Source organism: Protomyctophum parallelum (assembly GCF_964188405.1).
Source record: "Protomyctophum parallelum genome assembly, chromosome: 8".
In the NCBI taxonomy this organism is placed as follows: domain Eukaryota; kingdom Metazoa; phylum Chordata; class Actinopteri; order Myctophiformes; family Myctophidae; genus Protomyctophum; species Protomyctophum parallelum.
In genome coordinates this window covers 1,573,759-1,591,714 of record NC_139703.1, presented here as the reverse complement: position 1 = coordinate 1,591,714, position 17,956 = coordinate 1,573,759, and the positions used below count along the sequence as shown (strand labels likewise).

Genomic DNA, 17,956 nt, shown 5'->3' with positions numbered 1-17,956 from the left:
TGTCGTGATGTGAGCGACGCATTGTGAGCTTGTAGATCGATGTTCGTTATTTATTGACATTCTTTTTTTTTTTTTTTTATCCAAATGTTTTAAGTCTGTGAGTTTTTATAAATATTGCACCAATTAAAAGTATTAAGTATTTGTGACAGCAATTTACAATTTAGGCATAATGCGCACACGCTCTTGTCTTAACCCATTCTGACCGGGCACCCATTTTGGTGTCAGCATCATGTTATGCTTTAGCTATTGAAAAATAGCAGATCTACAAGCTCATATCGCGCCACCGAGTGGCGCGATACGAGCTTGTAGGTCTGCTATTTTTGAAAAATCGAAGAACGACTGACATTTTTTTAGAATCTGATCTCAGGTCAGAACGGGTTAATCAGACCATAGTGTGTGTCCAGTGGAAACCTGGTATGAATCTGATCTCAGGTCAGAATGGGATAAAGAAAAAATAATCTGTACAGTGAAACTATAAAATCAAATTATTCAGGATGCCAGGTCTACAAATGACCTGGCATCTGTCTGCATAACATGCAATCTAAATCATTTTAGTCGCCCTGCGATGTGTTTCACGTCCCCAAACTCTTCTCCCTTCTGGCTCCAAAACCATGGAATGCACTTTCCATTACAATCAGAACTGCAGCCTCACTCCCAATCTTCCGCCGTATAGTCTGAAAGGCCACCTCTTCAGACTCCATCATGGCCCGTAGCACTCGCCCTAGACTTAGACAGCTTTTCATGTAGACATAGCACTATAAAAGTATCCATGCATAGTTCCATTATATTGATATTCCACTGTTACGTTCTTAGCTTACGTATAACTCATGAGAACCACTTTTTATGTATGTGATGTTTTTTGTTCTTTCTTAAATGTCACTCTGGATTAAGAGCGTCTGCTGAATGCCTAAATTGTTTCAAGCTTGTAGATCAGCTTTTCTCAGCTATTGGTTATTTTAAGATGGAATAGTATTTGAATTGGTCAACACTAGCAATAGAATACATGTTCAGAATGATCTTCCATAAAACATGAATGGTCTCCGAAATGTCATAAAACCAAAGGTTAAAGTCTCCATCTGTGATTTCTTCAACTCACTGCCTGGCTGTAATGTAGAACAGCAATAACATACAGTAGGTTTTAGAAGGTTAATGCCTAAAACATCATCATTTTACATTATTGTGCCAATCGTTTAGGAAACGGAGCACTTGTGTCATCTTGGGGAATATCCCTCCATGCTGTTTTCACAAATCACAAATTTACGACTTCTTGGCATGAGATTTTATTTTGCTTTATTCTACTCCAGGGGTCATCACTACTGTATGACCGTTCGTGATAACATTTGTCCATGGCAAAGACTTGGGGCTGTATTTTGCGTGTCTTAAGTACCAGGTCTTATTCCCTAACTTGAGTAAACTAAAGACCCGGAGGCGTGATCAATGCCATTTGGCTATTCTGAGTGGCCAAAGATCATTGATCACGCCTCCAGGTCTTTCGTTTCCTCAAGTTAGGGAATAAGACCTGGTACTTAACCCCTGGGCTACAATTAACGGAAAAAACTGAATATTTCTAAAAATAGAAACCTCCCGTTAACGGAATTAACGGAATGTCAATCAATGTCAGTTATCTAGGGTTCAACGGAGCAAAAATTTATATTTTTTCGCTAATATCACTAATGTTGGATGTAATTTACCAAAAAACTGCCGAAATCCGCGTGATCGTGCGCTATCGTGCACGCGCGCCGTCTCTATGTGCGTCGCTGTAAAAATTTTGATATTTTGCGATGTTTTGGGGTTGATTTGAGGTTAATTTGACTTAGTTATGAAAAATATAGCATTAGCTTAGCAATCCGGACCAGCCAAGCTATTGACTAGGGTCAAAATACTACAGGATTTTGTTGATCGTTGAACCGGAAGTGACTTAGGAAGATTCGTCTATTTTGGCCAAAATCAGCATAATGGTGCGTTCCCGCCATCTGGTGGCAATTCGAGAGAATACATTAGCAATGAAAAAAATTAAAAAACCATCTGTTCAAACGACCAGATCTTTCTATTAATGTGAAAATGACAAATTAAAAATATGCCAATTTGTTACCCAAACAAAAAAATTGGGATTGGTAGTCCAAGGGTTAAGACACGCAAAATACAGCCCTTGGCCTCGTAGGTGGCAAATGTCAGATTTAGTTTTTACATAATAAAAACATACAACATATAATAATTTATAATGTCCTTTTTGCGACCATAAGATCTAATTACTGGATGTCAGTCTCCAGGTGTTCTTCAGAATGTATGTGACCCTGATTTAGTATGACACTATGTATGGTACATAATTTTTAGACTTTTTAGTACCCCCATAACTCTGAGGCCTCTTTTCCATCTGGGTTGAACCAGTTCTTTTTTTCTCAGACTAATATTGAACCAGTTCAGAGTGTTTATACTGAAAATGAATTGGTTCAGAACCTTGAAAGTTGGGTCGGAACTGGAACCCACAAAATGGCTGCCGGTTCAGCGAAAGCACCAGTTCTAGAACCACAGTTCTTGTGGTGGAAAAGGGGCCTGACTGTAAGTCTACCAATAGAACCAAATGGACCAGTCTCAGAGTTCCAGTCTATACCGCCAAGGAAAACCGAAAGGTTGCATGAACACTGCACTATACAGTATATTAGGGCTGGCTCTTTATTTCGTTTCTGGTAATATTACTTTCCGCTCATTTGCATGTCCGTGGCAAAAATATAATTTTGACAAAAATGTCCACCACAATGCAGCATGGCGACGCCCCCCTATACCATGTGTTCGGCGGCCCCTACCGCCGTGCATGTCCCGGCCTGACCCCGCGATGACATATAGTGCATGTCTCAGCAGACCCAAAAAAACTTTGGGATACTCCCGCTAATGAGCACAGGAGGGCTGTGTGTTATTGACACGAGGCTCTGGGAGATCAGAGGGCCGGTCTTATAGCGCTGCAGGTCAGCACTTAGCGATTGCACGGGCGGAGGACACACCGGAGCGGAGGATGGATGGATGGCCCTCTCTGGTTAATCGACGTGTCCCTTAAGTGATTGCCTTCCCCTCGTTTATCAATCAGCCAATCCTTCACGCCGCTGTCATTCACCATGTCCTGCCTCGTGAATGATGCCCGCTCATTTTCTCTAACCCTTTCGGGGCGGGAACCCCTTTAGGGGTTTTAAGCATTATGTTATACTTTAGCTGTTGAAAAATAGCTAAAGTATATGAGCTTGTAGATCTGCTATTTTTGAAAAGTGTTGAAATTGTGGTGCAAATCTTTGAATATATATTCTTTCAGAGCGAACGTTTTTAACTTGAACCTTTGCTTCTGGGGGGGTCCTCGGAACTACATATTTTCAGATGGGGGTCACCGGCCAAATACATATAATTCTTGGGTTTCTTGACATGGGATAGTTGGAGAACCACTTATACAGGTACATAGGTTTTTCGTAAAACTTTAGAATTTGTAGCATCGTTCCCTGGTCTAAATGGGTTAAAGCATCGTCGCTCCGTCAAGATGAAGAGAGGAAAAGACAAGGGTTGAGGGGAACGACGACGGAATCTATAGACCTGGACCAAGACGTATGTAATGATGGCACCGGGCAGCAGGTGGCGGGTGCCCTTCGGGTACGCTTGCTTAAATGCTTAAAGGACCACTTCACCACTTTTCAACCTATCTTCATATAATAGGTCCTCACTAATAATCATGAAAAAATCGTGCAATTCTTTTCTACTCGGTCTGTGTCTCATAGGAGGGCTGTGGGCAGTTTAGAAACCGTCTCACAGTGACATCATCGATGGGGAATACAAGCTAATAAAAACTGCAGGCTTTCTAGTCCTGAAAAGTTGCAATGCGAAAATGGAAGCCATCGTTCTCATGATAATGAAAGTCTAAATACTTTTGTAAAAAAAACTTGTTTCAAAAAATTCTGCCTAATGATGATGTCACTGGAAGACAGTTTCTAAACTGCCCACAGCCGTCCTATGAGACATAGACTGAGTAGAAAAAAATCATGTCATTTTTTTCATGATTATTAGTGAGGACCTATTATATGAAGATAGGTTGAAAAGTGGTGAAGTGGTCCTTTAAACCAGTGGTTCTCAACCTGTGGGCCCACATGCTTTTTTTAATTTTGCTTTGTTTAAATCACATTAACGCTACGGATGCGCATCAGTAGCCTTGATCTGCATATCAAGGCTATTTTTTGTCTGTATGATTGACAAAAAGTAGGTACATTTCAAGCTGAAGGTCAAATTTAGTTTTGTTCATGGATTCATTTGCATCAAATTGACATTCTGAAGATGTGAGGCAGGCTGTCATAGTGGCACCATGAGGCCAGGTAGAAACATTTTGGGTGCTGCTTTCACGATTTGTGACATTTTGTGCAAAACCGGCACCTCCTGCAAATTTGAAAGCCAATCGAATTGGTATCTGAAAAACCTGGCACATACTGTACTCTTTTTTTTTTTTTTTTTTTTTTATGTGTGCGTGAATACCTTTGAATTGTCCTGTTGTCCTGTTGTAAATGGCCAACTAGTGCGCAAATACTTTCGACCGCTGTAAACTGTCAAGGGTTAGGGTTAGGGTTAACCCTAACCCTAACCCTTATGTATATAGTATACGTACAGTATGACTAGCTCTAAATGATGACGTAAGACATACGTATACATATACTATATAGAGTATGTAGTTGTAAGTTGAGGTATACTGTGGTTACTTTGCGCCAAAAACCGTGCCAGCCGACCCGCCATTTGATGCGTAATTTGCGTATGTGAATAAAACAGCAAATTTGTGCCTGGTTTGCTGGGACCAGATTACATAAATGACCATATTTCTTACGTCATCATTGAGAGCTAGTCATACATATACACACCATGTACTCTGGTCCCAGCAAATCAGGCACAATTTGCTATTTTATTTTACTGATTATGTATATAGTATACTATGACTAGCTCTAAATGATGACGTAAGACATATGGTCATTTATGTAATCTGGTCCCAGCAAACCAGGCACAAATTTGCTGTTTTATTCGCATACGCATCAAGTGGCGGGTCGGCTGGCACGGTGCACACAGACCGGGCGAAATTATTACTTGCGCGCTCTGCTTGCGCAAGTAATAAAATAAAGTCTTGTATGAGGTTGCTGTCCTGGAAAGCTTTATTCCCTTCAAAGCCACTTTGTCCAGAGCGAGAGTTTGAGCAAGCCCCCCCTCACACCCACCCTCATTAGGCTTATATACATTCTGTCACCATAGCGACCATTATGTGATTAGACAACTTCATATTTCCACAGTGGATGTCGGGGGTTGCCCTTCTACCACTGTGAGAAGTGAAATTTAAACGTACAAAATAAAATGAGCTACGTAGTGCCAGCCTTGTGCTTTCACACGTCAATATTGAAGGTCATGGTGCTGCTTATAATAATAATAACAAAGACCTGGGGAAACTACTTTTCTGCTTGACCCAGCTGAGGTAATCATATTATTTAGCATTCAGAACGGCGATTAGGGGGTTACGAACCCCATGCATGCATGGACTCCTCCACCCATGGCCGGAGACGTGGGATCGGATCCTTGACCTTCGGAATCAGTTGTTGGGTAATATCCCATAGACTCATAGGCTGTCACACTAGAACACTGTAACAGTAAGGGGCCAGAGGCCCTTCAGGCTTGGCCCCTTTGGAAAATACCAGATCTACAAGCTCAATGTGTCGCAAAAAGAAACCACAGAATTGTAAAATATATGTACCTATATGAGAGGTTTCTGCCCGACAGCAACGACATGAGCGACGTTGTGTGAATAATAATAATAATAATAATCCCATTTAGTCCTTAGCCAATTCCCCAGTCCCCATCAGACAATGTGTTCTTCCCGGTGCCGTCAACCTCCCACTGCGAGCACCGGGAACGTCCCTGAGGCACGGAGAGCGCCGCTGGCGGTTGAACCTGTGCTGAACCGCGTTCTCTCTCACACTCTGCCATTTGCATTTCCGATGCATAGGAACTGTTTGAGCATAACTCCTCTCGGAGTCTGCATTCTCTTGACTGCGTGGATTAAATAATCGTGATCCAGATCTACCTGCCTAGTTTTCATTGACCTTTGAAGAGCCACAGCGCCGACATGATCGTTGCTTTTCATGAAAATCGGCTTTAACCCATTCTTTACGGGAACCCATTTTGGTGTTGGCATCATGTCGTGCCTTACCTATTGAAAAATAGCAGATCTACAAGCTCATATCGCGCCACCGAGTGGCGCGATACGAGCTTGTAGGTCTGCTATTTTTTGAAAAATCAAAGAACGACTGACATTTTTTGAATCTGATCTCAGGTCAGAATGGGTTCATCAGACCAGTGTGTGTCCAGTGGAAACTTCCGTATGAATCTGATCTCAGGTCAGAATGGGTTAAAACGGTGTAATCGCTTGTCGTAGTGTTGAAATCTTCCAAAGTGGCGATCACAACAACGGAGAAGGAACGTTGCCCGCTGCGCGCCACCGCCGCCATTACAATGCACTGGGCCTCAATTTCCCAGAATCCTTTGCGTGCCAGTGCGATGGATGTTTTTGACGTCATCAAAAAGCTTCACCTATCCTCACTCTGTCCCATGTCTTAAAACGTATTAAAAACGCGAATTAAACAATGAAAACTTAACTCGTGTAACTCGCTATAGGGAGGGAACTGTTAAGGTCTTAAAAGTCCTTCAATTTTAACTTTACTCTCATCTGGGGGGGTCTGGCCCCTCCGGGTTGAGAACCACTGGTAAACCATAACAGTGAGTGGACCATGTTTCCGGCATCAGCTGTGTGGTGGGGTTTTAATTGGTGATTCAATGTATACTCTACTATTCAATGTATACGGCTTGTCGTTAACAATTTCAATCATCATATTAAACCCCTGCTCCTTTTATTTACAAGAATCTCACATCAAGTGAACACACACACAACTCCCCCCTCCTTCTCCCAGCGCACGCACGCACGCACGGACGCACGCACGCACGCACGCACGCACGCACGCACACACGCACACACACACACACACACACACACACACACACACACACAGTTACCATGGCAACAGATTCCAGGGATTTTTATATGCGCTGGTCTGGTTGTTTGTCCAAGAAAACAGTCAAAGACTGGATATTGAGACAGAGGATTGCACAGTACACAATGCTAATTAATTAACAAGAACTACAGTATGCAAACGGAGAAAGAATACAAAGGGGTTTGTTGTTTTGTATTAACGAATGAATGAACTATCGTGATGATGTATCGGAGCGTTGACACATTCCGTAAACAGAGTCATTTTGTGTTTGTATATATATTGTGGGAGGTCTGGTGGGAATCAGGACTCAGAATGCAGTATCAGGGGTTAGACACACGGTGGCGCCCCTTGTTTTATTTCAGATAAGGTCAAACAAAAGTCAGTTTCACATCAGAATTCATCAGACAACATTCTGTCTTGAAGTCCGGTCCCCTAGGATGGATATGTCACTGCAGAGGATGAGAGGGGTGGTTCGCAAACGGTCAGAGCACAAGGTAAGTACAGGGTTGGGGCCTGAGACTCCGGTCTAGGCAATCTACCAACTAGACTTTTCTATAACTTTCCTCTTCTTCTTGTCCAGGGTCCAGAGGGTGCCAGGAGGCTCCCCCCGGAGGTAGGTACGACGTTAGGTAGCTTTCTCTATCCACAGGGTACCGAAGAGCACTTTGGAGTAGAAGTGCTCGGATACATTTGGGTGAGTAATCAGAGTAAAAGTACGTGGTTCGGGACCGGGGTGAGTATGTAACCTAGGGCCCCTTAGGCTCGGCCAACAGGTAGGTACACAAGCATTTATACTCTGATTTCTCTCTATATACTGGGGTCGCCGTAGCGCTACGTCAAAGGCAGCCAGTGGGTTAACAGAAAAGAGCACTATATTTCTAATCACAGTCTCTGTCTTCTTTCACCGGAGTAAGGCGGGGTTCTCGCCAACTTAAAGTCTTTTAAGGGTTTAACTGAACCCAAACGGCCTGTCTTCGTTCACAGGGTCGGCGCTGCCGGCGTTTGTCTGGTTGCCATAGGAACGCGCCCCTTATTCTGGTGGTACTGTGGCGAGACTCCACAATATATATATCGACAGGACGTGATTTTTATACGACTATGATTACCACAGACAGCACACTCACCATGATGACGTCTGGTATATGATTTCTATTGTTTGTTTTTGTGTTGTGCACGTGCACAGACTGTGGTGTCGTCGTCACATGTCTATGCAAACACACACGAACGTACAATACGCTCACACACGTGATTTCTATTGTTTGTTTTTGTGTTGTGCACGTGCACAGACTGGTGTCGTCGTCACATGTCTATGCAAACACACACACACACACACGCACACGTCGCACACACGCACATGTTTGTATTTCTACACACGAGAGGACATTGGCATTTATGGGATGGTGATTTTGCACTTTTTTCTTGTGAGGAAAATGGTCCTCATGTCGTGTATTTTTCTATTTTGGTCATCAACAAGTACAGCAGTACACACTTGTACTCTTTTGTGCGCACACACACACACGCACGCACGCACACACTCACACAAAAGAGACACTTTTAAAGACTTGATGCTCCTCTGTAGCCTAATATGTGTCTGGCGACCAGATGGCCTAGCAGTGGGAAGGGGCAGATCTGTACTGCTCGCCAGCCACTGTTTGCTGCCTGTCCAGGGTTTGGCCAGCCTTGCTTTGACAGGGAGAGAGAGAGTCCAGGGTAGAGCCAGCCTTGCTTTGAGAGAGAGAGAGAGAGTCCAGGGTAGAGCCAGGCACCCCTCTGAGTGACAATAGCACTAGCTCTAGCAGTGCATCACTTTGCTCTACTGTAGCATCGGTTGAATTATTTGTTGTGGTGGTATGTATTCTGAAGTAATATGTTGTACCACGGACTACAGGGAGGGAGCCCCACAAGACAAGATTTGTGTGTGAAGTGATTAAAGTGATCGGCTGATGACTGACGTCAGCCGTACGACCAAATCAGACGAACCGTTTTAACACACAATTTACGGAAAATCCCCCATAGAATGAGAAAATGTTCAAAAATGGGTCTTTGTGGGGATAGAGAATACATATGGGAGCCCAAAAAACACACACAAAAACCCCCCCCAAAAATATATGTTATGTTATATACCCTTTTATGTCAATGGGTATTTTGGAAACCCAGCTCTTATCTAACAACTAATTTTTAGAAAGCGCTGTCCAAGGTTGTCCCCTCAAACTGTCTGCTAGCCCCTTCTCCTCAGCAACTGATCTGAATTTTCATTCATTTAGAAGAGAAACGAGGCGTCCAAGGCAATGCACTCAAGTATAGAAATATTTGTAACTTCACACCACTCGTATTTCTGCATTCGTTAAATCAGTGACGTAACTATTGTGAAGAAACGAAGCCGACGTAAACTGGCTTTATTTTAAATTTCTAATGAGCTGTGTGGGGATGTAGTCGTAACAGCGGTCTTCCCGTGGCGGCGGTGGCTGGCTCAGGGATAGAGTGACTGGATGGTAACCGCAAGGTTGCCAGTTCGAACCCGGGCTCCCCCAGAGTGTCCTCTACTGTGTCCTTGAGCAAGACACTGAACCCCCAATTGCTCCTGATGTGCTGGTTGGTGTCTTCCATGGTTTCCGCCGCCATCGGTGTATGAAATTAATGTGTGTGTGAATGGGTGAATGTAATGCACAATCTTACGTAAAGCGCCTTTGGATAAAGGTGGCGGCGCTATATAAACGCACCATTTACCATTTACCCATCTGTGTCCCTCCCTCTCTGACAGGAAACAAGCTGAACAAGGACCTGAAGCACTACCTGAGCCAGCGCTTCCAGAAGTCGTCGCCCGACCACGAGCTCCAGCAGACCATCCGAGATAACCTCTACCGCCACGCCGTGCCTTGTGAGTACCGTACCTGACCCCCGCCCTCTTCGTTAAGCCTCGTTTGTTTGGATATGCTCGACACCCCGGGGTCGTCGTCATCAGCGACGTAGACAATCGGTCAGTGGGGTGCTAGTGTTATGCACGTGACAGTCAGACACACGTACTGTACACACACACACACACACACACACACACACACATGCAGATTTTGTGCGTTAACATAAAGATACCATGTCTTCACTTACTGATGAAAGCCATCCCATAGCACATCTGGTTTTGTGTGTTTTGCGAGTATTGGACCATTTGTCGTGTGCGTGCGTGCTACAAGAAACAGGCCCTCTGGTTGTGTGAAGCGTGACCATGTGCCATGTGTATGTCCTGCAGGTTGCAGGAAGAGCCCAGTTGTAGATCCATGTATTGATTGGATGAAGATGTCTTACACTCGGGTAGAACATGCTCTCCAGGACGTACTGAGCGGTCGCCCACTTAACCCGTTTTGTGCGGGAACCCCTTTTGGTGTTTTAAAGCATTATGTTATACTTTAGCTATTGGAAAACAGCAGATCTACAAGCTCATAGCGCGGCACCGAGTGCCGCGCTATGAACTTGTAGCTCTGCTATTTTTTTTTTAATCGTGAAAATGTGCCTCAAATGGAACAACATATTTTCAGATGGGGGTCATTTCTGGGGTCCATGACATAAAATATTGAGAACCACTGATATATAAACATGAGGTTTTTCAGGAAAGAAAATACATTTAAAAAATACCTTTTTTAAATTTCGACGTCAGGCCTAAAATGGGTTAAAACCCTGAGTGTTTCACTCTAAGCCATGCGTGCCTGTGATTAGCCAATTGCTCTCGTTGGTCCTTGCTCATTGCACAGAATGTCCCTATTCACAAGTTTGAAAATGTATTCTTTTGTAACGTAAGTCTTTTGAAAACCGCACATATAGTCGGGACGCGTTATCTCCATGCAAAGTAAAATCTACAAAGTAACTAGCAGTAACTACAGTTTTATTTAAAAAGATATTTGCCTCTGAGGCGTAGTGGAGTAGAAGTAAAAATATATACATTTGGAAATAGCCCAGCAAAGTAAAAAATATATATGCCTCACAATTGTGCTTACGTTTAGTACTTGAGTACATGTACTTAGTTACTTTTGAGTTGCATCCATTTTTTTATTTTTTATATCTCTCTCCCCCTCCTCCATCCTCGTCGGCTGTTTAATCAGCGTGATATTTGCTTTTACCAATATTGTCTGATTAGTGAGAGAATCCAACGAGTGCAATCGATAGGCTAGTAGTCTCTCTCTCTCCTCAATGGGATCAATAGCCGGGGCGATTAAATGCGTTATGTCTTGATCCAAGAATCCCCCCCGCCTTCTGTCACTTCACTTACTCTCTGCTTCAGCTCTGTCAGCGTTGGCCTGTATGCAAAAACAAACCTTTTTTAAGGGGTCCATTCGGTCCTATTTGTACACTCATTAGTGCAATTAATTTGTTAATTATCACTGAGGATTTTAAGGAGGGCACGGTGGTGCAGTCGGTAGTGCTGTCGCCTCACAGTCCTGGGTTCGATTCCCCCTGGGAACGCTGTGGGCGCGTTCTCTCCTCCGCGTCGTCAGTGCTCATACCCTGGGCAGGGTTGGCAAAAGGGCCTTTCTGTGTGGAGTTTCCATGTTCTCCCCGTGTCCCCTAGGGTAGGTACCCTCACAAAAAACATGCAGTAATCCTGGTCTATAAACTGCCTCCCCCTGGCCAGCCTGATGGAGGGGAAAGGAACCAATTGGAATAATGTGTTTCGTCCATGTCCAACCGGGGAAACTCCCCCTGTCAGGTGAAAAGGGCTTGGACTCCTCATGCATAGAAGGCAGCATTAGGTCAGTCCGTTGCTCTCCCCAGGTTGGCAGAGGGAGTGTACAGTATAGGGCCATGATTACTTAGATAATTGATACTGGGTCTGGGTGAAATAAATTAAAAAAATTGTGGGAAAAACCTGGATTCTCGCACAGTAAAATAGATTTTAGATAGTGGACTAGTTGGTGAAACCCCCTATAGGTCGGTGTGCTCATCCCACGCGAGAGGCACTCGGTCATGGGAAACACACAGGACAAAACTCCAGTCTCTCTCCTCTCTTCATGTACTCTTCACACTTCAGCTCCTTGTGTCTTGCATGTCGAACAGGAAAGGTCGACATTCTCCTCCTGGCGCTAGCGTCAGGTTGTTGACACCCTCTCTCTCTGCTCCGTGCCGTAAGGCTGTCTGGTTGCTGTCGGTGATCATCGGGCCTTCCGCCGTTGTCAGTCATCGGTGAACTTATTCACCGCAAAGTTGGAGCCGCAAAGTTTGTCAGATAAGGTGATGAGGACCTGACAGAGTATAGCATCTGTGCATTCGTGTCCAGTGACAGAGTAGAGCAGTGGTCCCCAAAGTGGGTTTCCGGGGACCCATGGGAGTTCCAGGCGGTCCCCGCAGCTAAAAATAGTGGAACCCTTATGCGTCTGTAACTCTGAGAGTTTACAAATGAAGCCATAACGGGTCCATTTGGTTCCATTTGTACACTCTCAGAGATAAACTAACATTGGTTTTACAATATAAATGGGGTCCCAGAGATGGAAATGCCATTTAATCATGTGGGTCTGTAGACTAACATGCATGTCAAACTGGGGGCCATTGAAATTTAACGGCTGGAGAATCACTGCTAGAGCCGTAACAATGTTCTCTTATGGGGGCCCCTGGCATATCTTTTCAAATGGGGGTCCGCGGGCTAATTAGGGTCAATTTGGGGGTCCTTGACATGAAAATGTTTGTGATCCACTGGAATAGAGTGCACACATAAGTTTAACTATCGCCTCGGTCAAAAAAATAATATATATAGCAAAAGTAGCAGATCTGCAAGCTGGAAACTCGTCACTTAAAGCTGCATCTGAAGCTTGCGGATCTGGTACTTCTGATGCTTTTGTGGGATGCAGTATTGTTGTGATCAAGTAGGCCTGTAGTAACAGTGCATAGGGTAACGCTACGCACTGTTCTGGCCTGTAGGAACAGTGCATAGGGTAACGCTACGCACTGTTCTGGCCTGTAGGAACAGTGCATAGGGTAACGATATGCACTGCTCTGGCCAGTAGGAACAGTGCATAGGGTAACGCTATGCACTGTTCTGGCCTGTAGGAACAGTGCATAGGGTAACGATATGCACTGCTCTGGCCAGTAGGAACAGTGCATAGGGTAACGCTATGCACTGTTCTGGCCTGTAGGAACAGTGCATAGGGTAACAATATGCACTGTTCTGGCCTGTAGGAACAGTGCATAGGGTAACAATATGCACTGTTCTGGCCTGTAGGAACAGTGCATAGGGTAACGCTACGCACTGCTCTGGCCTGTAGGAACAGTGCATAGGGTAACAATATGCACTGTTCTGGCCTGTAGGAACAGTGCATAGGGTAACGCTATGCACTGCTCTGGCCTGTAGGAACAGTGCATAGGGTAACGCTACGCACTGTTCTGGCCTGTAGGAACAGTGCATAGGGTAACGCTATGCACTGCTCTGGCCTGTAGGAACAGTGCATAGGGTAACGCTATGCACTGTTCTGGCCTGTAGGAACAGTGCATAGGGTAACGCTATGCACTGTTCTGGCCTGTAGGAACAGTGCATAGGGTAACGCTATGCACTGTTCTGACCTGTAGGAACAGTGCATAGGGTAACGCTATGCACTGCTCTGGCCTGTAGGAACAGTGCATAGGGTAACGCTATGCACTGCTCTGGCCTGTAGGAACAGTGCATAGGGTAACGCTATGCACTGTTCTGCCAGACAAACGGGACAAGACAGGATAGAGATGGATGGATGGATGTAGAATGCCCCTCTCGTGTTTCAACCCCAAGTCCCAGGGGACCGCTAAATCCACTTGTGTGGACCAATCGGATGGGAGCTCATCGTCCGCCTGATACGGGAGAAGAAATTCCCCATTGACCATGACCTCAGCATGAGAGAGACGTGCGGAATCTGCTGCAAAATGGACAGTTTGATTCTCTTTTGTATTCTCGGACAGTTTTCAATGTGCACTAGGATGTTTTTTGTCAAGAAATCCCCAGATTTGGCTGTGGACCCCCATCTGAAAAAAAAAAGTGCCGGGAAACATTTTAGAAATAGCATATCTACAGGCTTGCATTGGCACAAAGTGACACCCTGTGTGCGTGTAGATTTTTTTAATAGCCAACATATAAATGGATAAAGTGATTAAAGATATTTTTGATGCTATAGCTATTTTAGCTGGGGACCCCCTGGAACTCCCCCAAGGACCCCTGTGGTCCCCAGACCCCACTTTGAGAACAGTTAACCAAAAATAAATTGAAATGATTGTTTCCTTTTTTTTTATTCTTTTTTTCTGATAATTCTATCTGTGGAAAGTGGAAACTAAAGCGAAGCCGTTGGGGAATAAAATGTCCACCACTACTCTTGCCTCTGACTATAGAATTAGATAATGTTCTGTCTCGTTGCACAGAAGACTCACAATGTTTTAACTTGTTTCTGAACCCAATTCATTTAGTGAGCCCACTCTGCTAGGAATCCTTAACACTTTTGTTTTGCCATAGGCAAAAGTAGCAGAGGTTTCTGTCGGACAGCAATTTGCACAATGTGCGCGCTGGGTGTGTGATCAACAGCAACTGAGCAATGACTTTTCATTTTCTTTCTCTATGCCGTGCGTCCTCCAATGCCTCCAGATATCACCACTTTAATTTATGAATAGATGTGTGGCCCCTCCAGCCCTCTGCACTCCCCCGATAAAACCAACGCTTTTCTCCTAATGAGTTTTCATCTGTTGTCTTACCAATTAGTTTATTCATGACCCTCTCACGTAAATTGCTATCTGCTATTCCAGGGGATTTTTCAGGACAGTTTATCGGCATTATACCTCGGGACACCATATGTCAACCAGACTCTGGTGGAGGGCGGGGGGGGGTGGCGGGGTGGTCATAACGTCCATTTTAATCACAGAGGGTGTTTATGATGCACTCATCATAAACATGTAGTGTTGTGTGCAGTAAACAAAGCATGAAGTCCTGTGACCATAATTGTTTGTCAGGCAGAAACCTCTTATATCCATATAGTAACTTTTTTACGTTCTGGTTGTAAATCAACGCCCTACTTCATCCGTCATCATCACAACAAAACCATCAGAAGTAACAGATCGCCACCGGGGCCGCCGCCGCGGTGGTGTTTTTGTGCCAGTGACTCAGTCAGAAGAGAAGATTCATTTTAAATCAAATTGAAAACATTCCAAACATTTTTTCAAGACATTTCATCTACAAGCTCGCAGTGAATCCTGAAAAGTAACGGTTTTGGATATATGAGGTTTCCAACCTAGCCGGGTTGTGCTTATAACCACGGCCCGCTTCTGTAGGCCAACGCGGAAGTGCCTCTCGCCTACAACAACTGCGGACTAGACCTAAATATATTACCCTATTGACTAGCACGCGGTGGAGGCCCGCCGTCTCAAGCGAACTTGAGCCATGCGAGACACCACCAAGCGAGCGAGTTGCCGTGTCAACTGTCAAGCGTTGCAAAGTTAGCCGACTCAGGACTGTTGGAGTTGCGACCCGAGTAGTAAATAATGTTCTGGCGAGAGTGGTTGCCCCGACAGCCACTCAAAGAAGTGGCTACTGGCCAATCGTAGTGCGTCCTTGCACAACCCGGATAGGTTTTCGGAGCATGCGCGGTGGTGTGGTACACACACACACACACACACACACACACACACACACACACACACACAATATATATTTGACCAGCTATCTCCACCATGCAGATCTCAGTCAGTAAACTCCCAGGCAATCTTTTTGGCCTTCATTTCAGCACGAAGATAGTAAAAACAATGTTCAAACAAAGGAATAATATTACTAACCTAGAATAGCCTTCTGTGTCGCTTTTTGTACACATGCATGTGTGTCTACGTGTGTTCATGCACAAACATATGTTTGTACTGTGCGTGCGTGCGTGCGTGCGTGCGTGTGTGCGTACGTGTCCACATCTTTCTCCACATCTCAAGGCCTGTTGGTGACTATTTTTTTTTCCTTTGCGGGTAAACATTCACTTGGCATGTGTATATTGGTCATCAGTTCAACAATGTAAACAATACAGTCCCATATGTGCATTAAACATAGCGGTACTAAAACAACAGCAACAATAAAGTTATACCGCATAGTTATTTAATACTGATTACTGACCCTGGGAGCTGAGCTCCAAAATGTCCTATGCACTTAAAATGCAAATATAGTCTATTCTATTATTTTCTCATGATCATAACATAATAATGGATATCTTGTCCACTAGTCCCTTCCCTAACATTTAGCCTAGTTTGTATTTGTTGACAAAACTGTCAACGTATTTAGTCTTAGTTTTTTGTCATCGCCCATAGCTTAGTTTTCATTTAGTTTCCATTTAGTTTGCGTCAGTGAAAAAATGTAGCCGACGAACATTTTTTGTTACAGTATTAGTGGACGACATCAACACTGCCTGCATATACTGTACATACAGTATCCTCCTGTTTCCATTATTGTTCTCCTGCTATATACTTTACTCCTGTAACAGAACTCCCTCCTTCCTTTCCTCCCCGTCCTCCTCGGCGTCCCTCTATGCCTCCCTTTGCGGTCACCCCCATCCGCACACTCAGCATTCCCCAAAAAAAATCTCTGTCCCTGACGTCCACCCCACCCCTTTTCCATCCATTCTCTCATCCACCCCTTTTCCTCTCCTCTCTTCTCTCCTCTTTCCTCTCCTCCTCTCCTCTCTTCTGCTCTCTTTCCCTCTGTCTTAAAGCCCCCCCTCCCCTTCCGCGCTGCTCATACAAGGGGCCGTTCTTTTGTGGAAGCTTGCGTTTCCTGTGTGTGTGATGGATCGCGGGGCTCGCAGCACAGGCGATTGGACGGCTCGTATATAGGCTAAGAGGACAGCTTGGTGTTGGAGGAGGGGAGGGGAGAAGGGGCAATGGGGGATGGGGGGGGGCAAGAGAGGGGGGATGGGCGGATATGGGAATAGGAGGGATGGAGAGATGTAATTCAGAACACACACACACACACACACAGCTACATAGGCTTCCTGCTAGCTAGCCTTTTAGCTAACACGCGCACGCGCGCACACACACTCACGCGGACGCAGGTTTGTTGTGGCAGACAGTATAGCATGATCCCCCCCCCCCCCAATACCAGTTCAACTTCCAGCAGCATTCCAGCAGTGCTGTTTAGCTGAGAGAGACTCTTGCTATGTGCCGGTGTTGGATTGCATACTCCTGCCTCGCCGTGTGTGTGTGTTTGTGTTTGTATTGCCATACTTGAAAGGACCAAATGTCCCCACAAGTATTGTAGAATATGAGAAGAAGTAATATACATAGTTAGGACGAGTTTACTGGTCCTCACTATGGTAAAATAAAAAGGTATTCAGGGTGGGGTTTAGAGGTTGGCTTTAGGGGTTGGATTTAAGAGATGAATGTGATTTAAACTTAGTTGCGTACCAGGGTCATGCACCGACAAATAGCTGATCTATGAGCTTGCAACGTGTCGCACGTTGTTTTGCTATTGTGCTAGTGTGCGTGCGTGCGTGCGTGCGTGCATGTGTGTGTGCGTGTTGAGGTGTGTGAGGAAGCCGTCTGTCTGGGCCTGGCTGTGTCGTAGGTATAGGAGCGAGGCTGCAGATTGCATCCACAGATGCAACAACCACACATGGTCGCACAGTACTGTACTGTACTGTACCTGAACAAAGGCAGAGCTGCAAACAGTGCTAGGGGATGTCATTCCCACAGCAGAGCCATAGGCAAGATAACAATGGAAACAGAGGACTAAGCAGGAATTAGCTGTAATTATAGACTCTCTAGTACGTTTTTGTTGACTGTTGGAAGGCAAGCGCTGTGTGTGTGTGTGTGTGTGTGTGTGTGTGTGTGTGTGTGTGTGTGTGTGTGTGTGTGTCAGTACTGTAGTGTCGTGAGGGAAGTTGTTTTTTGCCAGGAGAGTAAACATACTTGGACCTGTCCTTACTTACCCCCCCCCCCCCCCCCCC

The 17,956-nt window shown here is 44.9% G+C and overlaps 1 protein-coding gene across 2 annotated transcripts in view; it reads left to right on the top strand.

The window, feature by feature from the left end:
* The window catches only part of magi1b (membrane associated guanylate kinase, WW and PDZ domain containing 1b), a 246,312-nt gene that overhangs the window by 61,526 nt on the left and 166,830 nt on the right, over positions 1-17,956 (top strand). For both annotated transcript variants that reach the window (XM_083771923.1, XM_083771922.1), the window contains exon 2: positions 9,808-9,924. In XM_083771923.1, the coding sequence (XP_083628049.1) occupies positions 9,808-9,924 (117 nt within the window). The remainder of the gene's footprint in view (positions 1-9,807; positions 9,925-17,956) is intronic.